Genomic DNA, 20000 nt, shown 5'->3' with positions numbered 1-20000 from the left:
GACCGTCATCGAACTCTACATCTGGTGACCATTGCCTCACGCTATCCCGTCGCCCATCCATTTCATTATCACCCTCTTCAACATGATACAGTGGTTTGGTAGATATGGGATATGGACGCGGTGCCATTTTATCTACTGTTGCGTCTACAAGAGCAGCAGGCGGAGAAGATGGACGTGTACGCAAGAAACGACGAGGCTGTCGCGTGCGGCCCATGAGGGATGAAAAAATGGACGTTTTGTGCGAAATGTATGCTTCTCGGATTTCTGGATCGTCGGCAGGATGGGTTACAGAGGCCGGAGCAGGCGGCAAGACTCCCATCGCCGACAAGGCCATCATCTCCGCCCGGTCGACCAAGGTCATCACGCCTTTCATTTTCTCCCAAGTCTGATCGTCCACTTGGCCCAGCCTGATCGTGATTGCTTTCAGAGGTCCATGTTCAGGGAGGAAATCTTCAGCAGCAAGGTTAAGCAACTGGACATGGTTTTGGTTCTGGGGTGAGGTACCTGACGAAGATGATGACGAGGGCTCATCCCTGACACTTTTATTCGTCCCGACGTTGACTTGATTGGTCCAGTCCTCAGAAGACCAAGGTACTTTTTTGCCCAATGACGCCCAATCAACCTTGTTCCATTTACTCGCCGGCACAAGAGTTGAGATGAGGACTGTTCCAGGGGGAGGATTTTGACCGGGAAGTTGAGGAAGAAGCGGAAGTCGTGGTGTTGTTGTTGTCGTTGTTGTTGTTGTCAAGATGGGCTCTTGGATGGGCTTGGTCTTGACTTTGGGTGGTGCGGGAGGAGGGGGATTGGCATTGGTTGTGCGAACACGGGTACGTCCTCTGCCTTTTGAGTGTGCTTGAGCGTTTAGCTCAAAAGAAGACGATTTTGCAGAGGACTGTAAAGCTTGCAGTTCTCTGGAAATGGCCGTCTGGGCAGCTGGCTGCTGGGGAGCCACTGTTGGATTTGTATTGTCATTGGTTTCCTGGGGTTGACCCAAAGGCAGCGTAGTGCCAGGAGCAAGGTGAGGACGTTTGCTAGTAACCCAGTCTCCACCAACGCGGCTGATAAAACTCCTTGATCCCAAGGGGATTAAGAATTTGTCTGTGGGATGCTCTTTGAATGCAATCAACAAGAAAGGCGGTGGATTAGGGAGGTCAGATTTTGGAGGTGGAGCATGTGGGGGGAATGGCACTGCGGAAGACGTTGGTGCTGACACAGGGATAGGAGAGGGGACTGAAGGGTTGGCCGCCTGGGAAATGGGTACGGAGCTGGGTACATGGGAAGGTTGAGTAGTGGTAGATGTCAGCGGTGTGGTGTTCGATTCCGCAGCTGCAGAACCGAGCGTGGAAGGGCCCATGGGGCCTCCACCAACCTGTTTGGGACCTTTCATCTCAACGTCGCTGTCCCAATCAGACTCTGCATCATCCTTCTTATCTTCCTTGTCTTTTTCTGCCCGTGCGGCGGATGTAAGAGTTGACGAGGGGGTTTTTTGAGTGGGTGAGGGAATAGATGTCTCTGATTGACTTGATGGTCCTGGAACTGCGGGTACAGATGCCTGTGAAGCTTGAAAAGTACTTGCAGCAGTTTCCTTTCCTTTCCCTTTCAAAACCTCACTAGAAGCAACGTTCACACGCTGCGGTGCCAGATCGTCGATCGATTCTCCTTTGCTGAGTCTTGCCACTGCTCTTCCTAGTCTTTCCAACTCGTCTTGGTTGGCTGTGCTACCCGCCGCTTTATAGATAAGAGATGAAAGCCATGGGTGACGAGAGGCAGCCTGATTAACGAGTTGGATGAGTTGGGGCGAAGCTGCTGTGCGGTTTGCCATAGTCGGTGCTGGTGCTGGAGGCCGCATACGGGGAGCGGACGGCCCGGCAGCGGCAACCGTTGGCCTTGCCACTGGAGCCACGGGTCTAGGTGCAGCGCTCGGACCTGGATTCATTCTCTGTCTTTCCTTTCCTATCCCTTCTCGCCTCTTTTTCTCTCTCTCTTTTCGCTCTCCTGGTTTGGCTCTTTCCTTCTTGGGCTTGTTGGCTTTGGGCTCAACAAAGCGCCCGACCCATAGCTCTGTGCCGTGGAAAGACATTGGGCCGAGAGACAATGTCACACGCGCGATGCACTCGATCTCATGCGCTGGAGGTTCATGTTCACCTGTACGCTTACGTCCCTTGGGTTGGGGAGGGATTGGTGTCGATGATGAGTTGGCAGTAGGGGTTGCAGAAGGGGAGGCGTCATTGAGCAGATCTTTGGGCCCATGATATTCTCTAGTTGGGAGGGGATGGACGGGAGGCGGGGGGGTCGGGAACACAAAGACACCTTTTGGCAAGGGCTTTGCCCTAGGCTTGTTATGAGACGGTATGGGGGGATGGGTGAACATGAGCGGCAGGAGGGATGTGAGGTGGTGGTGGCGCGTCTGTATGAGGGAGTACGGGAGAACAAGGCTGGCACGGGGGTCAGTCACGGTTTCAGCGTGGGCGGACAGCGCGTACCTTTCTGCGAGGGGCGGGAGCTGCTCGGCGTCTGGGCCGTGCTGTTCGGGGGACGGGAGGGTGGGAAGGGGGAGCGGGTTGTAGGCGGGTGTCCGCAGCAGCGCCTTTACCGAGGCCATCCTAGTTCACGCTGCTGGCTGATCGGTCGATGTGTCCCGCATAAAAGTCGCCGGAAAATCGTCGAGACGAAGGGCACGCCGCATCTGGAGAGGATAGATGTGATGACGTGGAAGATGGGGTACGGTACGTAAACACGGCGGGAGAGGGCCGAGCGCGTCGAGGGTTATTGCGGGGGCGGAGAAGAGACGAGGGCGTAGCACTATACCGTCGCGCGGGGAGCGACATGCCCAGCGCCGCCCTCTCCCTCCCCCCAGCAGCGGCCCTCGCAGCCCTCGCAGCCCTTGCCCTCATACTGCTCCCGCACATCCCCCTCCTCCTTTTCTGTGCCGCACTCGGTCTCTCCGCCCTGTCACTCGCTCTCGCTGCCTTGTGTTACGCCGCCCTCACCACTGACTATGCCCGGACACCACAGCGCTTTCGACAACGCAATGCTCTTTACCGGCTGCGCCTCAGCCCCGCACCTTCAAGGCCGCCAGCAAAGTCGCCCATATTCTCCTTCTCTTCCCAAGTGAACGCCGCTATCTCCACTTTCTTAGGCCTAGTTGTGCAACATTTCGTCATTCCATGGTACTCCCGCATATCTCCTTCTCCCGACTTCCCCGATGCCCTTGAAGAGCTCATCCAAAAGGCCATTGCACAAGGTGTCGAAAAGTCAGACAAAGTTGATTGGCCGTCCTTTATGGTGTCAAGAATCCTGCCCATCATCACAGACCATCTTCGGCACTACCGCGCAATTGAACACCTTTCTGTTGCGCCCCAACCTCTTCCTCTTCCACTCCCACAGCATCCTCATAAGGCTCTCATCGATCCGCATCTTGCAACTCAAGCCATAGAGGAGCATATCCGCGAGACTCTGGCCCGTATTCTACCTGATCTTTTACCAAAGTCCGAACACACACCTGTAGTGTTCACACTCGTACAAGAGATTCTTCTCGGCTCCGTAGTCCTGCCATGTTTCCAAATGGTATGTGAAAGCGATTTCTGGAACAGACAGATAGACGAACGAGTCGGACAGTACCTGCATGAACAGAAGCAGGTGGATCAATTCCTCTCAGCTCTTTCTAGCTTTCCCAGCACTTCGCCTTCTGTACGGCCGCCTACGGTGACAAGAATAAGGCGCAAATCGCATACCAAAAACCCCTCGATCGATGCCAATTCGTCTTCAAGTCAGTTTGACGTCTTTCTCAAATCTATCAGGAAGCTGTGGACATTGGGAGAGGCTAGAAGATTAAAGGCCGACGTGGAGCGAGAATTGAGGAGTGCCAGACTCGCAGTTTATGAAGAAAACAAGGAACTGGACAATGCCGGGCCCATTCACCAATCCGTTGATAAGGCTCCAAGCAAGGGGACTAGAAAATCGCAGAAATATGTAGAAAGACTAATAAGGGCCAAGTCGGCCATAGACTCAAGGATTGTCGAACTCTCGGGAGGAAGCAAGGTAAGCCATCGCCATCCTTTTTCATGTAGCTCGCTGACCGAACTGTAGCCTTTTAACTCGAGGCCGACTTCTGTTTCTCTGGACACATCTCAACCGATTTCTCTCTACGCTATCCTCTCCAACCCTTCATCTCTTGCTTACTGGCTGGAGTTTATGGACCGCCGCCATCGATCTCGTCTCGTACAGTATTGGCTGACGATTGAGGGCTTCAAAGACCCACTGGAAGCGACGGGCACAGATGTATCAGAGGGCAGCAAACCAACGGAGAGAAACATCGATGATACAACCATTGAAGATGCCCAGTCTCTGTACGCGACATACTTCTCTGCCCCTCAATCCGCATCTGTGTTTATATCGCCACAGCACCAGCAAATGATCGAAACAGCTGCCTCATCATCACATAACTTATCGCCGCAGGACATTGCACGCGTCAGGCGAGCGGTCTTTGCTTCTCAGCGAGAAGTATATGAACAAATGGAGGACGAAGACTGGAGCGCTTTTAGTAAAAGCGAACTGTACCTCAAGGCAGTAGGAGACATGCAGAGGACCCATTCAGCATTGAAAAATGCTTCAGCAGTCACTGCTGACGTCCAACAACCAGATAATCGTAGACCCACTCTTTCAAGAACTCCTTCGCCAATGGCCCAGGTGCATCATTCTCTCCCTAGGCATCAGATACCAGCTCTATTTCATCGGCCCCTGCACCAAATTACACCGCAGACACCCAAGGTGATCAACTTTCCCAAGCCACACTCTCCGACCCCAGTCTCTTCCCCATCTTTTTCTCCAGATCCTGGCTCTATCCAGCGAAAAAGCCACTCTCTTCCCCCAACAATAATGACGGCACCAACAACGCCGGGGGGACCTTCCATTTCGGTAAGCGAGTTTATAAGAGCCGACTTTCCTCCGTCCTTTGCAAGAAGCGTTAGTGTTGGCGATTCAAGAGACTCGCGAAACAACAATTCAAATGACTCGGCAGAACGTCGAAAGGGCAGTGCAAACGGAATGGAAGCCCAACTGCACTCTCCTTCTCCTTCACTCTCGCCGTCGTACGCATCCGCACCTCTGATTCTCTCTCCAAAACTTGTTTCGCCCCCTCCACCTTCTGCGAAACACTCCAGCCAACTTAATTTCCTTATCGGTAACGCGGAGAACGGCGAGTCAGATGGAAGAGATAGACTTTTTGGGGACGAGCCTGACGATTCAGAGGAAAGGGAGAGGGAAGAGGAGGCAAGAAGGATCGAGGCGATCCAGGCTGCTTTGAGCGAGATCATTGCAGATGACAATGGGAAGAGAAGTAATGATGGAACACCGTCAGACTCCTTGATGAGTGAACGAGAAAACCCTCGGAAAAGAGGAAATGACATGTCAAACTCCCTGATCCTTGGTGGTGCAGTTGATAAAAAAGAGAGAAAACGAAAGTCAAGGAGTCTCGAAGATTTGAAGAGTGCTTCTCTCTTGTCATCCACCACCTTCCCTTTGGCTGCAAACTTGTCTCAAGAGCCAGTTAGAAACTCAAGCAAGCTTCTTTTTGAAGATGATTTGCCAGAGGATGGTCTGAGCACCACACCTTCAGAAGAAGAAGACAACGATATACCGCACGATGTCCCTCTCCCTGCTCCTGGCGATCTTCAGCTTACCACCCAGATTTCCGAACTTGATACAAAACTCATCGAGCTGGACAAACAGAATGAACTTCTTTCCACCCTGATCCGTCAGGCTGAGCTCACAGGTAACCAGAAAGAACTGAAGATCTTGCGCAAGAGTCAGTCAAGTGTCCAAAGAGAGACTAGGGCGAAGCAATGGCAGAAACAAGGATATGAGCGAGTACAGGATGAAAGTAGGCTGGTGCCAAGCCGAACTAGGGTATCCATCCCATCCGCAGCAGTCGCTGAAGATACTGAAAACACATCCGCTTCTACGTTGGGAGTCGTCATGCCAAAACAGGTTGTGCGGTATACCATCCATGTCTGCCAGATTGATGACGGCCATCCAGCTGTAAAATGGGTTGTGTCAAGGCGGTATAATGAGTTTTGGGAATTGGATAAGAACCTCAAGGAATGGGCAAGTGAACATGGGGATCTTGAAACTACTGAGACGTTGAGGAAAGTAGAGATACCGGGGAAAAGCCTAGTTGGGGGTATTTCAGCAAGCTTTGTAGAGTCTAGAAGAATGGGACTGGAAAAGTATCTTCAGGTAAGTAGTCTCGCCAGCAGTAGTGGTTTTCTCAAACTTACAGCTTTCAAGGGGTTGATGACATCCCCTACTATATGCGACTCGCCTCATCTTCGATCTTTTCTATCTCGTTCTAATTCCCTTGTCCCTTCCGAAACTAGAACGCAGCCGGCGGTCACCCAATTAACAAAGCTTCCTCATAACTTGATGAAAACATTCTATAAGAGCATATCACTAGGTCCTTCCTCGGATGATATGTTCAATGCCAATATGGCGGACGTGATGTACAGTGGTCTTACTCGACAGATCAATGATCTCGGGGGTTTCGTAGGCCTTGGTTTGGGAAGCCCAGAAGTTGAAGTCAAAGAAGGCCATGTAGAGGTCACTCGAGACGTTTCAGTAGAAGGGATGACGAGCTTCACGGGTCCCATATGCGATCTGTTCATAGAATTGTTTGATCTTAAAGAGAAGAATTGGTTGAGGAGGCAAGCGGTTATTGTGATCCTTCAGCAATTCCTAGGAGGAACCATCGAACGGTGAGTCCTGTAGAACACAGAATCTAGCGGAGTATACTGAGATCGACCTAATGGGAGCAGAAAAGTCAGAGATTATTTCCGTTCAGTAACTTCCCAATCATCTTTCTTGCGCATCCTTCAAAATTTACAAGACACCCTTTTCCCTTCAGGCGAACGCCGAACATCGACTGCATCTCGTTCAGAAGAAGAAAAAGCAGAAACTAGAGCAAGGGCTGGAAAGAAGCTGGGATTGCTGATTCCAGGTAAAGTCTTTCACATCCATTTTCATGCGCCAAACTAACGCGGAAGGAAAGATGTCGCTGCGAATATGATTGGCCGAGGGAACGCCAGGAGAGCTGCAAGGCGTGTGTTCGGAGTCTTACAAGATGAGAGACTAAATCAACAATTGATGCTTCGCATCCTTGATTCTGTATGTTGCAAATTTCCCCCATACCAGGAATTAAAATAATCTGATGTCCAATTTAGGTTCTGGAAACAATATTTCCCCCAATGGAAGGTTCCGGGGTGACTCATTGATAGTTCTGCTTCACTTATTGTTCGTTTTGGGTTTTTATACAGGCGTAGGTTCAGTTATACCCAACGTCAAGTACCCAAATGATAGGTTAGGTTGCTAACAACCCATCAGGGTCGGTGTAAGCGGTTTGATGATTATGACTTTGATGCAACTTCCTTTCATTATCCCTGCACCTGATCCTTTGAAGCCCTCAAACATACCCTTTTCCACCATGCCATACATACTCATCTTGAATCCTAGGTCACTTTGACTTTGTATCAACAGCTCTCTCTCACTATAACAGACAGAGATTTATCTCTGAGACCATAATCAACGAGATCAAGATGGAGGTCCGGGGATTGGTTGACCCCTTGGTAAACTGGGTGAAGGAAGGGTCAGACGGTGACTGGTCTCCTTCCCATCCCACCGACGCTCAGCGTGAATCTATTCTTTTCCTCTGCGGAGCGTTTCTGTTCATTCTCATCTTCTGGCAAGTCGTCCTCGTTCGTCACCTAGCTTACCCAGCTTATGGAGTGATGCAAGGCAAGGAAAAATCGCGTACTGGTATACAACAAAAAGAATGAGGAACAAGAAGACCGGAGTGATCAAGAAAGTGAGAGTTTGGAAAAGCGTGCCTATACCCATATTGTGGCCATTCAAGATCTTGACCGTACTTTACCACGAGGTGAGGTTTGCGCAAAAATAAGCAGATCTTCAAAATTGACTGGAATACAGCTTTCACATGCTGTGGTAGGAATGCTTACGTGCGTTTGGTGTCAGATACTAGTCTTGCTGTGCACGCAATAACTTTCCATAACTTAGGATCTGGTGGAGGGAGGTCATGTATGGCAAGCCTGCACAAAGAGGGCGAATAGAATTCATCATGGTAGACAGTGAGTGTCCTGGTTCGGCAATTGCAGATGAGGCTTGAAGCTTATGTCATGCTACCCGATGGACTGTAGAGTATGAGGGAGGGCTAACGCAGTTTGGAGGGGACACCAAACCAAATTACGCCCTAACTCTACCCGCTGGCTATGTGTGGGTGTGCTCTCCTTTCTGACAAGGTGGACATCTTTACTGAAAAGGAAATGTCAGAGGAAGCTGCCTCATAGGCTGCTGGTTCTTGTTCTCGGGGTGTGAGTTGCATTGCTGGGTCTTCTTGGCCATTGGCTAATTGATCAGATGAAAGTCAATGCCAAATGGTCAGTAAATATATCATAAAGGCCACTACAGCGCCACTAGACTAAATTCCGTAACCTTTTACTATTTGCAGGTCAAAATACGGTGCACTTAGCCTTTTATGTGTGACTGCCAGAGCATCCATTGTATGCGCATTTGTCAAGGTCAAATATGCTACAATACATCACTGGCATAGGGTTTGCGCATGGGGTTTCCGATGGATATTCTGCAATAAAGAAAAAGCTCGTGAGAGGATGGACAATCACTTTGCGGCAACGAGAGCAAGAAACGAAAAGGCAAATTACTATCACGACGACAATGAAGAGGACGGAGGACCCACTGAACATGATCTACATGTCTCCCAAGATATGTAAGTGCATTGTGCAAATATAATAACACATAAGTTCAATCTAAGATATCCCTTCAGAATCATTGGCTGTTCTTTACTCGTCGGTGTCCTACTATGGGCGGCCTGGAACTGGGACGATTCTATCTACCTTCGTTTCGTTATGCTTGGCATGGGCCTTCTTAGCGCTTTATATGCTGTTTGGGACATTGCACTCGACGGTATCAAGTATGCAGAAGTGGCAGAATCCGATGCCACACTGATGGCTGAAATATATAATCATACTATCCAGGAGTACAATAGACTAGTGAGTTATCACCATAGGTTATGGTCTAAAACTGATAGGAAACCGCAGCACCCTCACCACCCCAAGCGTGAAAGGGGAGCCCGCTGTAAGTTTTGGCTGCATTGTTGCTAGGTCCGCCAGCATATCCTCGGGCAAAGCTTATCATCTAATCAACAAATACGCAGTCTACGCTTTCATATGGCTTTTCGCCAAAGTGATTGTCATGATCGCTGTTCTCATTGGCGCCTACTTTAGCTTCAGAGAAACCATCACCCAGCAAGCTATCGAATCACGAGAGTTTTTGCCTGCACAGTTCCATTATGGCCCGGCTGATCTCCGAGAAGACAGCAAAGGGGTCTCAGACGCCGTTTCGAATACTGTATCGGGTTGGATTGATGGCAAATGACGATCATACCCGATGTATGGGAGCATTATTGTATAAGATGCAAGAGCTGGTAGGGAAAAGCTGAAGGCGACAGCTTCGAATTTCTGACATAAGATAAAAAGTAATGATGCGGATTTAAACATTACTTGTACTCATATGATTCTCGGACACACGGCAATCTCGGACATATCACTCTATTGTACTTCACCATGAATTATCGTATTTTATATCACAACCAATACATATACAGCTACATACATCTAGGAGGTGCCTGACGGACCCGGTGTGCATGCATGAGCGGCATTTGGCTCCGTCTCATTGCGTCTGGCCCGAGCAGTACGCCTACGTTTCCTCCTAGCCTCCTCTTTCCTTACAGCAAGCTCCTCAGCATGCTCTTCCTGATATAATGGGTCAAAAAGTTGACCCTCAGGGTGCCTCTGCTTCTTCTTACTCCCCCGGGTAGCTTTGTCAAGCGCCTGGGCAGCCTTGGCTCTCGCCAACTCTTCCTCCAGAAGCGCGTTCCTCGCCCTCAGCTGCTCATTGGCCTTTTCAAGCTTAAGCATGGCTGTGAACGGGTCAACTTTCCCTTGTCGGACCGCGCGACTGTTCGCACGAAGGATGCGGAGGTTGAGAGGGGTAGGGAGGTCCTCAGTGGTAGCTTGGGGGGAGGAGTGGCCGGCGCTTGCTCCTCAACTTGGGGCGAGTGTACGCGGGTGTGACGGTAGTAGAGGGATGATTTTGAGACCCCGTATAAATCTGCGACTTTCTGATAGCTTTCAAGGGGGTTGTTTATCTTGTGCTCAAGTGCGAGGGTCATAGAATCAGCCATTGTAGAGATATAGATGTAAATACATGGTGATATACAGTAGAATGATACATATGTCCGAGATTGCCGTGTGTCCGAGAATCACGTGAGTACGAGTATTTGTTATTCTGGCTATTTGTTATGCTGCGGTGTTGTTGGTGATTAGCGCACATCACAAACGACGCTAATTCTGTCTCCTGAAAATGATGAGCAAGGGAAGAATAGGGGACTCATGATGCTGAGACGAAGGGCGCTACCGGAACATTTTTAGGGTGCCTAGGGGGAGTATTACGCACACCACGTCGAATTGGGGCGGCGGTGTTTGTTGTTGTTCCTTAACGAGATCTAGAACCGAAGGTGGAGGAGAGTGGAGGCGCGAGGGAAACCCAGCGCGAGATGAACCAGGCTGTGTTTCATCTCCAATTTTTATCTCTCTTCATTATTGTTCGTCACTTCCATCTCTTCCATCTTCACAAACCTCTACATCTGTCTGCTTTATCACGCTCTCTCAAATAGATTCATAGCTCAGCCATCTCCGTGCCTCCGTTACCATGTCAGACGATAGCGCGACTGGGAGACAAGATAACTTTGTAAGTCTTCACTTCAGGCTTTTACCGTAATGCAGCCACTAATCGCACCCCAGAACTACCCCGTCCAGACTGGTCATACTGTCAACCTTGTCCCTCGGTCTCAAGCTCAAGAGAGAGAAACTCATCCAGAGCTTCAAGGCATCAATCGCAACTATCTTGGCTCCGATCCCAACTCGGGGCATATTCGGTGAGTCGCGCGTTCCGCAGTTACACACCACGTACAGTCATATCCACCCTGCAAGCTCCACAATTTACCGGTGCACGATGATGTATTCCCGAAATCATTGTACTGATCAATCATCAATTTTTGACATAGCGATCAATCACTTGATGTGCCAGAGAGCGAAGGCTACGGCATGACTGATATTCCTCACCATAGTTCAAGGAGTCCTCTCACACCACCCGAAGGTGAGTTGCAAATTTCCAAGCGTCCATTATTTTGTTTGCACGTTTTCTTTGGAACTTTCATTATTCTTCCTTGACGTGTTCCGATCAGCTGATCGACTTGTTATTATCCATCTAGCCAATACGAGCTACACAGGGGCTTCCACTCCAAACCGTGTCCACTACCCGCCGTCCCCTCTAATGCCTCACGCTCAACCACACGGTGATGCGTACACCACTATCCCTCTTCAAGACGACTACAACAATGCGCCTGCTTCAGGATCCGCTACGCCTCATTCTGGATCAATGAACAAGAGGAAGTGGTCATTCCTACCAGGGAACCGCTCTAGCGCTAGTCTTGAGAAAAGTACAGTGGACGAAAAAGGAGCAAAACGACGTCCTAAGAATCAAAGAGGCACCAGCTGGGATCTTCTCGGCGACAGGGGTGAATGGGAAGAATTCAGTCCCAAAAATGCTAGCGTGGAGAACCTGAGATTTGCCGAAGGTGATGTAGGTACCAACAAGGTAAGCTGCTATAAATAACTTCAGTTGATCTGACCAAGGACTAACCATTGACAGTTTTCAAGACTCTATTACTGGGCTCTCAATAAAGGTATCGTTGTCCGATGGGCCATGTATATCATACCCGTCCTCATTCTGTTCTGGATCCCGGGTATCATCTTTTATGCCGGGCTCAGGGATGCCAAAGTCTGGACTGTGACTCTGGTGCGTGGTTAAGTTCAGAGAAGGTAATACTTGCTGATCGGTCAATCAGAATTGGTGGTCCATTTGGCTCACCATCATATGGCTTACTTTCTGGGGTTCAACCGCGGCATTCATGATGCTTCCCCACATTTGGAGGAATACTATCGCGGTAGTTATACCCTCTGCCAAGCCGCTCACAGATATCATCGCTGCTCTCGGCCGATACGCGAAACTTACCATCTGGTGTCTGGCAATCTGGGTTTCTTTCACTCCGTTGATTGTAAACCATTACACCGGTGACGAAAGTGCCACGTCTCGATCTGATTTGTCAACCTTTGCCAATCTTCTATTTGGGTTATTTCTCTGCTCGATCGTATATTGCGTTGAGAAGCTTCTCATCCAATTGATTGCCCTGCAATTCCACCGCGATTCTTACGAGGATCGCCTCCAAGAGCAGAAGTTCAGCCTCAAGGCTCTGACTTATCTTTATACCAACTCCCATGATATTCCAGGCAGAAGCGACACTCTCACTGACGCCATGTCTATTAAAACTAAGGGTTCTCAGATGCCGAAGGTTGCGCTCAGGAAAGCCCTCAAGGGCTTGAAAGAGGCTGCTCAAACCACTACTACGGCGTTGGGTAATGTTGCAAGCGAAATGGCGGGCCAGAGTGTATTGCAGACGAATTCCCCCGCCAACAAGGTCACTATGGCTCTTACCTCTGCTAATAAGTCAAAGGCTGTATGTATTCTCTCTAGCGCCAAAACATTAGGCTAATTCTATGACAGCTCGCCCGAAGGCTTTTCTACTCTTTCAGAGCCCCCGGCGCTGCTCATCTTGACATCCAAGACGTTGTACAATAGTACGTTATATCTGGGCATTCATTTCAGCACAAGCTCATCTGGTCGAAGTTTTCCCAACCTTGAGACCGCTCAGGCCGCTTTTGTTATCTTTGACAAGGACGGCAATGGCGATGCCACCCGCGATGAGATCGAGTCGGCTGTTTTAGGCATCCATCGCGAACGCCTTGCGCTTGAAGCTTCCATGAGAGACCTTGACGGAGCAGTCCGAAGGCTCGATGATATCTTCATGGTGATTGTCATTGCCATTGCTGTTCTTATTCTGGCCTCCATGATCACCAACAAGATCACCACTTTCGTCACGTCTGCTGGAACATTTATTCTTGGTCTGTCATGGTTGATCGGTACCACAATGCAGGAAGTTCTCGGCGCTTGTATTTTCTTGTTTGTCAAGCACCCCTTTGACGTGGGAGACAGGGTTGACATTGAGTACGTAATAAAAAATTAGTGCGTGCTTTTGCTGACTAGTAACGGAAGCGGCGTGCAATACACTGTTGCAAAGATGCAGCTCTTGTCGTCATCTTTCAAGCGCGTCGATGGCAAATATGTTTGGATCGGTCATAATGTGCTTACTACCAAGATTATTGAGAATAGTAAGCAAAATGCCGCTCTATGACCTGCATTGTTCTAATTAGCCTTCAGTCCGACGTTCCGGTGCTATCTCCGAAGAATTTGCTTTCGAAGTCGCCTTCGACACTTCATTCGAAGCCCTTCAAGCTCTTCGGAGTCGTATGATTGCCTTCCTCAAAGAAAACTCTCGTGACTTTTTGCCCGTGTTTGATGTAACAGTCGACGACATGCCTGCACAGGGCAAATTGGTGCTGAAGGCGGATATCAGGTACAAAAGTAACTGGCAACAGGTATCTTTGAAGATACAAAGGAGGAACAAGTGGATTTGTGCTCTCAAGATGGCGTGAGTTGTGTGACCCTTGAAAGGAAAACAATAGTGCAGAACTAAAGGACAACCACAGTCTAGCTGACTTGAAGATATTCGGTCCCGATGGCGCAGGAAACCCAAGTCCTGAGGAGGCTGGTCCTACTCAGTACACTTGTACGTGATCCGGAAGTTATCCTGCCTGCCCAGTTGACAATCTGTTAGTGGTACCTTGGGAAGAATGCAGACCTAGGATCTCGGAAGAATCAACAGCGCCTCCTCCGCCTTTCACTTCCGCTGCGCCTTCCCCTCCTCCCCTCATGGACGCGCGAGCAGCTGTGAATGATCCGTATGGTGACATCTGGAATGAAGGGGACGAGCTTTTGGCATTCCAGTCCGCTGATCCCTCCAGGCCCGGGACTCCTGGGCCTGGTTCAGCTATGAGGCAAAGGCAGCCTCAGGTACCTCAGCACCAAGATGTGTTAGAGATGTCTGAGGTCGCTGTCGATGCTAAGAGACAGCCTTAGACAGTTTGCTGATTCTTATTGTTGAGCTGATTATGATGATCTTAACGAAGAATGTTATCTTTTGTCAAATGGATAGTGGCAGGGGATTATAGAAGTGAATATTTCTTTTTACGTAGATGACCTTACATGGTGTTCTTCTGATACACGATATCGATGATGTGATGAAGTTTTACGATGCGAATGCACATTGACCTTCCTGTAACGACGATAGAACCGTCCTTTGCGTAGGTTCGTTGTGTATAAGGGCGGGGAAGTGTCCCTACTGGATTCTTTGATCCAGCGGCGACATTTTAAGTGATTATGACGAAGTGCGTGCTTTGCGGAAAAGGCGAGGCATACTACCAGAGGTCGGATAATGGCTGATCTCCGCACAATTATAATTTGGCCATAAATCTGAAACATCACCCCGTACAACAGTCGCTCTTCAAGGGAAGGAGGGACAAATGGCAGTACTGCGCGAGTAGTCTGGGTGCTCCTTCCGCAATTTACGTTTGTTTCCTCACAATCCCTACGACATGAAAGCCCCACAAGTTGCAGTCATCAACAAAGGAAAGGTATTACTACATCCTTTCATGCCATTTAGCCCCCGGAACACCCGTTAAAAAGTATGGACTACTAGCAATTGTTTGCGTAGCTATCACTGCCAGTGGGCTTCTTTTTATTCACACCCCTGTCTGTCTTCGGCTCGTTGAGCATAAGCTGCTGTCTTGAAAGTCTTTATGGAATTTTTGGCCAACTACCTTGACAGTGTATCTAGTTCCGTCCAGTCCGGTCGACATGCCTCTTGAAGGTAAGCAATACTCTTTCGGTAATCGAAGGCTGCAAAAACTAACTTGGTGCTGTCTCTGTAAACTGAAGTTACCCCAGCTCCTTTTGCGGCGAGCCAACGACTCCCATATGTTCCAGCAGTCCCGAGGCCGGATTCCGGCGGTGGAATGTTTCCATGCAGCGCAAGTAGCTTAGGTGTTGCAGGCCCCGCTACAGCAGCTGCCTCTGCCATCATTCCTCCTGCACCTGGGGGTGTTGCTGGTGAGTGAATATCTCTTTTTTAACTTTGCCCCAAGGACTAGGACAGAGTTAGTTTGTTTAGGGCTGAAATTGGATTGCAAGGGCCGCACAGAGCAATACCTGCATTGCCGGATGCAGGATACACATCTGTAAATCTGCCAGGGTTTTGTATGAGATCACAAGGCCCGTCCTCCGTCTACAGTAGCAGCTATGCTAGCCCATGTTCTCTCTATGACTCTGGATTACTCGACCCTCCCAGCTATCAAGGCCACATACACTCACACCTTCCCATTGTACGAAACGAGAATTGGGCATCTTCTTCTTTGCCTGCTCCTCGACGCGGGCCGCCTGCGCCCGACTCAGTAATGGTCCACCATCGCCATCACCATCATCATCATCGACGGCACCATGATCATGATGATGATCTGGACTGCAAGTCTGATGCGAGTTATTATGCGATGCCCAAAGACAAGCGAAGTTCACGCGCCGGCTCCGTCAGCTCTGTCCCTGATACTGAAGGATTAAACGAGTCTCAAGGTTATCGTAGGCGTTCCAGATCTATAAGTCAAGCCCAAACGTACAAACCCTATCGTTCCCCTTCCCTTCATCCAGGCAACGCCCACCACTTGCATACCCCCATCTCGCCCTCTCCGCTTGCCGTGAACGATGATGAACTTCCGGGTAACGTAGGCCGCTGTGTTCTGCCGCCTTTGAATGTTGTCCGAAGACCGCAGAGAATGTCACTACCACCAGAAGAAGAGCGTCGTCCAAGGCTTCAGTCATTTGTACCACCAGAGTATGAAGACCAAGAGTTGAGAAAAGGCAAAAAGCAGGATGCCAGAGGAGGACTCGAAGCACCTGACGAGCGACAACGCCGACATTCTTCGGCCGCTTCAGAGGATAGCGTCCGACCCCATCTACATCGAAACAATTCAGCATTCGTTCTGGGCGGCTTTCAAACGCACACCCGCCACAGATCAGGGTCACACCTTCTTCCGGAATCCAGGTACGATCATTTTGCTTCAGCACCGTTTGTGATGCGTGGCCCAGCTTCTGCTGTAAGTGGTCCCCATTACCTCCCTGATATTGAGGGGAATTATAGAAGGCGGACTGTATCGATGCAAGGACTCGAGAGGCCAGAACACCCATCATCTGAATATCAAACACCCAGTATGGCAGGAGGTCAGGTGGTGTACGATGACAGCGCGAGTGTGGCATCAGATTCCAGAATGACTTTTGAGGATGGAGCTGTAGCAGGGCGAACAAGTCAATATGGGTTACCCCAGTATCCTCATCAGCCCAAGATGGATTATAGAAGGTGAGTCTTAAGGAGTGATATAACCCATGGAATATCTATTCATGGAAACAGGTTTTGCGTACAGCGCGGTAATGCAGACGTGTTCTTGGACTACTAGAATATGCTACAACTGTTGAACTCTCCGTCTCCCTTCTGCAAAAAATTGTTTCAGATATTATCGCTTTTGTCGTCTGAAAACTCAAGCAACTTATTGCCTCAAATCTCTGAAAAGAATTGCATCTGTGCAATTCTGAAAATAATGCCAAGTGGATGTGCTCCTCGAGATAGACTTGCGTGCGCCTCTGGAGAATATGTCGTGCTGTTGTTATTATTTATGTAATTATAAACGTTGTATGTCAGTTATTAACTGGCAGCAGTTATCCTCATGGAAATTTCTGAATTCATTGCATAAAACATTTTCCAAAAGAAACCATCATGAAGTGCTGAATCTATATACAAATAATGAGAGGAGGAGGGTCTGACTACTGGGTATCTACTTTCTACCTTCTCTCATAATGATTGGTATATACCGGTGTCATTTTAGCGTCTAATCCAGGTTGGGTCTCATAGCTGTCACCAGTTCTGAGAGGGTGCATCTGGGCACCCTCCTCAATTCTTCTGGTTTTGGACTTTTTGAAGGGGTTTCCATCGAAATGAAGATAGTTTCCCGGCCAGAAGAAGATATAGGTCGCAATGCCGAGCAGTAAGGGAAGTGAATCGAGACCCAAGAAGTAACCTTCGTGGGAAGACAGGTAACTGACGTAGCCGCCAGAAAGTTCAGCAGTTCGGTAGACGCTTCGAACGATAAAGCAAATGCAGGTAAATCCCATAGCGAAGTACAGAGGCTTCCATCCTTCACGGTGCCAGAGCTGCTTGTCTCCGGTGAATCTTTTTTGTAAATAGTGATGTTAAAAAACCAATCTGCTTCACGATAGAAAGCAAACTCACACTCGAATACCAAACAGGATCCACACACAGGAGAAAAAGATGAAGCTAACCATCTGGATAGTGATGCCGGCAAGGAACAAATTGGCACCTAACTCGGCCGAATCGTTGCTACCGCTAGCAGACAGTCCACCGCCAGCGCCTTGGATGAGAAATGTAATTACTGAGACTTTGAGTTAGCCAATGATCGATGGGAATGATTGTTTACGTACTATCAGAGGCAATAAAAATCCACGAGATATGCCGGGCTTTGAAAGGGCGTATATGATGATGCGCCTCGAGAAACTGCACTAGTCGACCAAACAATATGTAATCGCCCGCAATAAAAGCACATGGCTAGATCGTCATCATTATCAGTAAACAACGATCACGCACACACCCATGCAAATAGGCTTACAGACAGGACGATAAACAAGTTGGCAACAATGTAGAGGTTGAGGTTGTGAAGATTATCTCTCAACAGGACACGAAGGACGAAGCCAGCTCCTTCAAACCATGCGCCAATGATAAGGCATAGGAAATAGTTGGCTTTGCGTCGGAAGGAACCTAGTAGAAAGGTTAATAATAGGTTACAAATACACATACTAACAAGAACTTACAGAAAGTAAGGACGGCAGCCACAATGAAGAATAAAGCAGCCCCTAAACAGTTAAGCGCCTTGTTCGGAACATAGCGCAGTGGGTTACAACTGCAGTATGGTCAGCTACCATCATTATAGTTAGTTTGAGAAACGTACGTGTCATTGAGGGGATCGGCGTAAGGGTCGGCAGGACAGTCTCGATCCCCTCCTAAGGCATACGCGGACGACACGAGAGATGACAATATAAGAATTTCGAGAAGAGTCGATTGTCTCATGATGGCCAAGGGGCTGTGATAGATTCTTTGTTTCGGCCTACTACTAGTACGTTGATCTGGGCAATATTTCCCTGTTGAATTGTTGAATCTGCGCGTGGAAGACTCGCCAGGATGGACTTGTGAAATGAAGAGATAAGGGAGGTATATTCCCCTTTCCCTTCCCCCATTATATACCTTGTAAAGAGGCGAAGCATTTCCTCCCCTTTTACAATCGGCCCCCGATGTGCTATGCTAGGACGGCGGACGAAGGATGGTGAAAAAGATATATTCGGCTGCCGAAACTTGGATAATAGTTCTCTTCTTATGAAGGCGGTCCTCGCCGAACGTTCATCGCGTCGATCGAGCAAGCCGGATTTGAGTGAGGCGGTGCAAAGATAACTTGATAATTAATTAAGATAAGATCGCTGATCGCAAGAAGGCGATGAAACCGCCGACGTTCGTTATAATCATCGCTCGTTCGTTCACTGACTCCGCGTCGGCTTCTACTTCAAGGCAGATAAAAGGAAAATAAAGACGACGTATTCCTATCTTCCTCACTCTATCTTTTATGTCTCATCTCATCATTGAGTATATATAACCAATTAAATGGTACGAGTACTGTTATTTATCATTTTCTAATCACATATTTTCGCATTATTTCGTTCATATGTTAGTTAATCAGTCTAGAAGCCTGTAATAATGGTAGACAGAGCCGCATGGAAACTTTTTAACTTTTCAACCAACCTTCTAGAGTTTGCGACAGCAGGCCCCTCCACGGACCATCTATTAGGGGCTTGTGTCGAACCTATAATTATGCCTCAAACCCCTGGAACACTACATTATTTGTAAAGAATGGGATGGAGGTTGTAGCGCTTTTCTAATCTTGCGCCTTACTGACATCGGGAAATCATTTTTAATTGCGCTAGATTGTTAAGACTGGTTAATACCTTGAATAATGCATACTACAGATTGGCACTCTTGGTCGTTAGAGTATCAGATAATGTTCTAAATACTGCCGCTCTACAAAAAAGCTCCGTCCTTGCGTATGTATATCATACTTATCTCACCTGATAATTCTCGTCACCTTTGACCATATCTCCCAACCCGTCGGCATTCAAATCGCGCATGGGCAATCCCTCCTCTACATCATCCGCAACCCCATTTTTTGACTTCTTTGACTTCTTGGGTTTCTTAGGTTTAGGAGCGAAGTGAAGATATCTCCCTGGCCAAAAGAAGACATATGTGGCGATACCAAGCAAAAGAGGAAGGCAATCGAGACCAAGGAAGTATCGCTCGTGAATAGCGAGATAGCCGACGTATCTATAGAGCAAGGACGCAGTTAATTTCAACAGGAGGGGCATTAGAATTGCACCTACCCTTGACTGAGCTCAACAGTTCGATATACACTTCTAATGAGAAAGCAGATACAGGTGAAACCGAGCGCAAAGAAAAGAGGTTTCCATCCTGGACGTTGCCATAACTCTTTGTCTTCTCTCCAGCTAATTGCAATCAATCAGTATGAATTATGGCTATATATCGCAAGAACACTCACACTCTAATACCGAAAATTAAGCATGTAATGGTGAAAAAGACAAAACTGGCCAATTGCGCGGCAATACCGGCGAGGAAGATATGACCTCCATTTTGGGCGGTTTGGACATCCGTTGCCGTTGACAGTCCACCACCAGCTGCTTGGATAAGAAAGGTTATCACTATATGGGGTGTTCCTTTA

The 20000-nt window shown here is 48.6% G+C and overlaps 8 protein-coding genes; 4 read left to right on the top strand and 4 right to left on the bottom strand.

Annotated features, from left to right (window-relative positions):
• Positions 1–2634, bottom strand: part of CNAG_01708 (hypothetical protein) — a 3505-nt gene extending 871 nt beyond the window's left edge. Inside the window, exons 1-2 of the mRNA XM_012197309.1 lie at positions 2484–2634; positions 1–2435 (exon numbers count right to left, since the gene is read on the bottom strand). The exon at positions 1–2435 is cut by the window's left edge and continues 255 nt beyond it. Coding sequence (XP_012052699.1) covers positions 1–2435; positions 2484–2602 — 2554 coding nt within the window. The 5' untranslated portion in view covers positions 2603–2634. The remainder of the gene's footprint in view (positions 2436–2483) is intronic.
• A 174-nt stretch (positions 2635–2808) lies between these two features.
• On the top strand, positions 2809–7437 carry CNAG_01707 (hypothetical protein). XM_012197041.1 has 7 exons: positions 2809–4041; positions 4090–6237; positions 6289–6752; positions 6813–6994; positions 7046–7161; positions 7218–7312; positions 7378–7437. The coding sequence occupies exons 1-6, from the start codon at positions 2827–2829 to the stop codon at positions 7266–7268; spliced, it is 4176 nt and encodes a 1391-aa protein (XP_012052431.1). The 5' UTR covers positions 2809–2826; the 3' UTR covers positions 7269–7312; positions 7378–7437.
• Positions 7438–7589: 152 nt separating this feature from the next.
• CNAG_01706 (hypothetical protein) lies at positions 7590–9649 on the top strand (the record flags this gene model as incomplete). The annotated part of the gene is made up of 11 exons (XM_012197040.1): positions 7590–7735; positions 7789–7930; positions 7981–8009; positions 8068–8138; positions 8208–8283; positions 8341–8381; positions 8435–8447; positions 8519–8794; positions 8852–9077; positions 9126–9162; positions 9242–9649. 11 exons carry the CDS (start codon positions 7590–7592, stop codon positions 9460–9462), a joined length of 1278 nt encoding a protein of 425 aa, XP_012052430.1. The 3' UTR covers positions 9463–9649.
• CNAG_08005 (hypothetical protein) lies at positions 9621–10290 on the bottom strand. The gene has a single exon (XM_012197553.1). It carries the CDS (start codon positions 10002–10004, stop codon positions 9702–9704), a length of 303 nt encoding a protein of 100 aa, XP_012052943.1. The 5' UTR covers positions 10005–10290; the 3' UTR covers positions 9621–9701.
• A 383-nt stretch (positions 10291–10673) lies between these two features.
• Positions 10674–14392, top strand: CNAG_01704 (serine/threonine protein kinase). XM_012197308.1 has 12 exons: positions 10674–10836; positions 10890–11023; positions 11153–11244; positions 11360–11745; positions 11800–11946; positions 11996–12664; positions 12712–12785; positions 12835–13212; positions 13261–13376; positions 13426–13696; positions 13755–13834; positions 13883–14392. The coding sequence occupies exons 1-12, from the start codon at positions 10798–10800 to the stop codon at positions 14182–14184; spliced, it is 2688 nt and encodes an 895-aa protein (XP_012052698.1). The 5' UTR covers positions 10674–10797; the 3' UTR covers positions 14185–14392.
• A 118-nt stretch (positions 14393–14510) lies between these two features.
• On the top strand, positions 14511–16893 carry CNAG_01703 (hypothetical protein). XM_012197307.1 has 4 exons: positions 14511–14974; positions 15043–15213; positions 15295–16510; positions 16562–16893. The coding sequence occupies exons 1-4, from the start codon at positions 14962–14964 to the stop codon at positions 16605–16607; spliced, it is 1446 nt and encodes a 481-aa protein (XP_012052697.1). The 5' UTR covers positions 14511–14961; the 3' UTR covers positions 16608–16893.
• Positions 16877–18548, bottom strand: CNAG_01702 (integral membrane protein). XM_012197306.1 has 6 exons: positions 18171–18548; positions 18034–18122; positions 17832–17980; positions 17647–17770; positions 17438–17597; positions 16877–17377 (listed from the first exon to the last, which is right to left on the bottom strand). Exons 1-6 carry the CDS (start codon positions 18287–18289, stop codon positions 16990–16992), a joined length of 1029 nt encoding a protein of 342 aa, XP_012052696.1. The 5' UTR covers positions 18290–18548; the 3' UTR covers positions 16877–16989.
• Positions 18549–19196: 648 nt separating this feature from the next.
• Positions 19197–20000, bottom strand: part of CNAG_01701 (integral membrane protein) — a 1959-nt gene continuing 1155 nt past the window's right edge. Inside the window, exons 6-8 of the mRNA XM_012197039.1 lie at positions 19821–19980; positions 19645–19767; positions 19197–19588 (exon numbers count right to left, since the gene is read on the bottom strand). Coding sequence (XP_012052429.1) covers positions 19327–19588; positions 19645–19767; positions 19821–19980 — 545 coding nt within the window. The 3' untranslated portion in view covers positions 19197–19326.

Source organism: Cryptococcus neoformans, chromosome 11 (assembly GCF_000149245.1).
Source record: "Cryptococcus neoformans var. grubii H99 chromosome 11, complete sequence".
Taxonomy (NCBI): Eukaryota; Fungi; Basidiomycota; class Tremellomycetes; order Tremellales; family Cryptococcaceae; genus Cryptococcus; species Cryptococcus neoformans.
The sequence above is the reverse complement of the archived record's forward strand: the minus strand, read 5'-3'. Positions and strand labels throughout refer to the sequence as shown.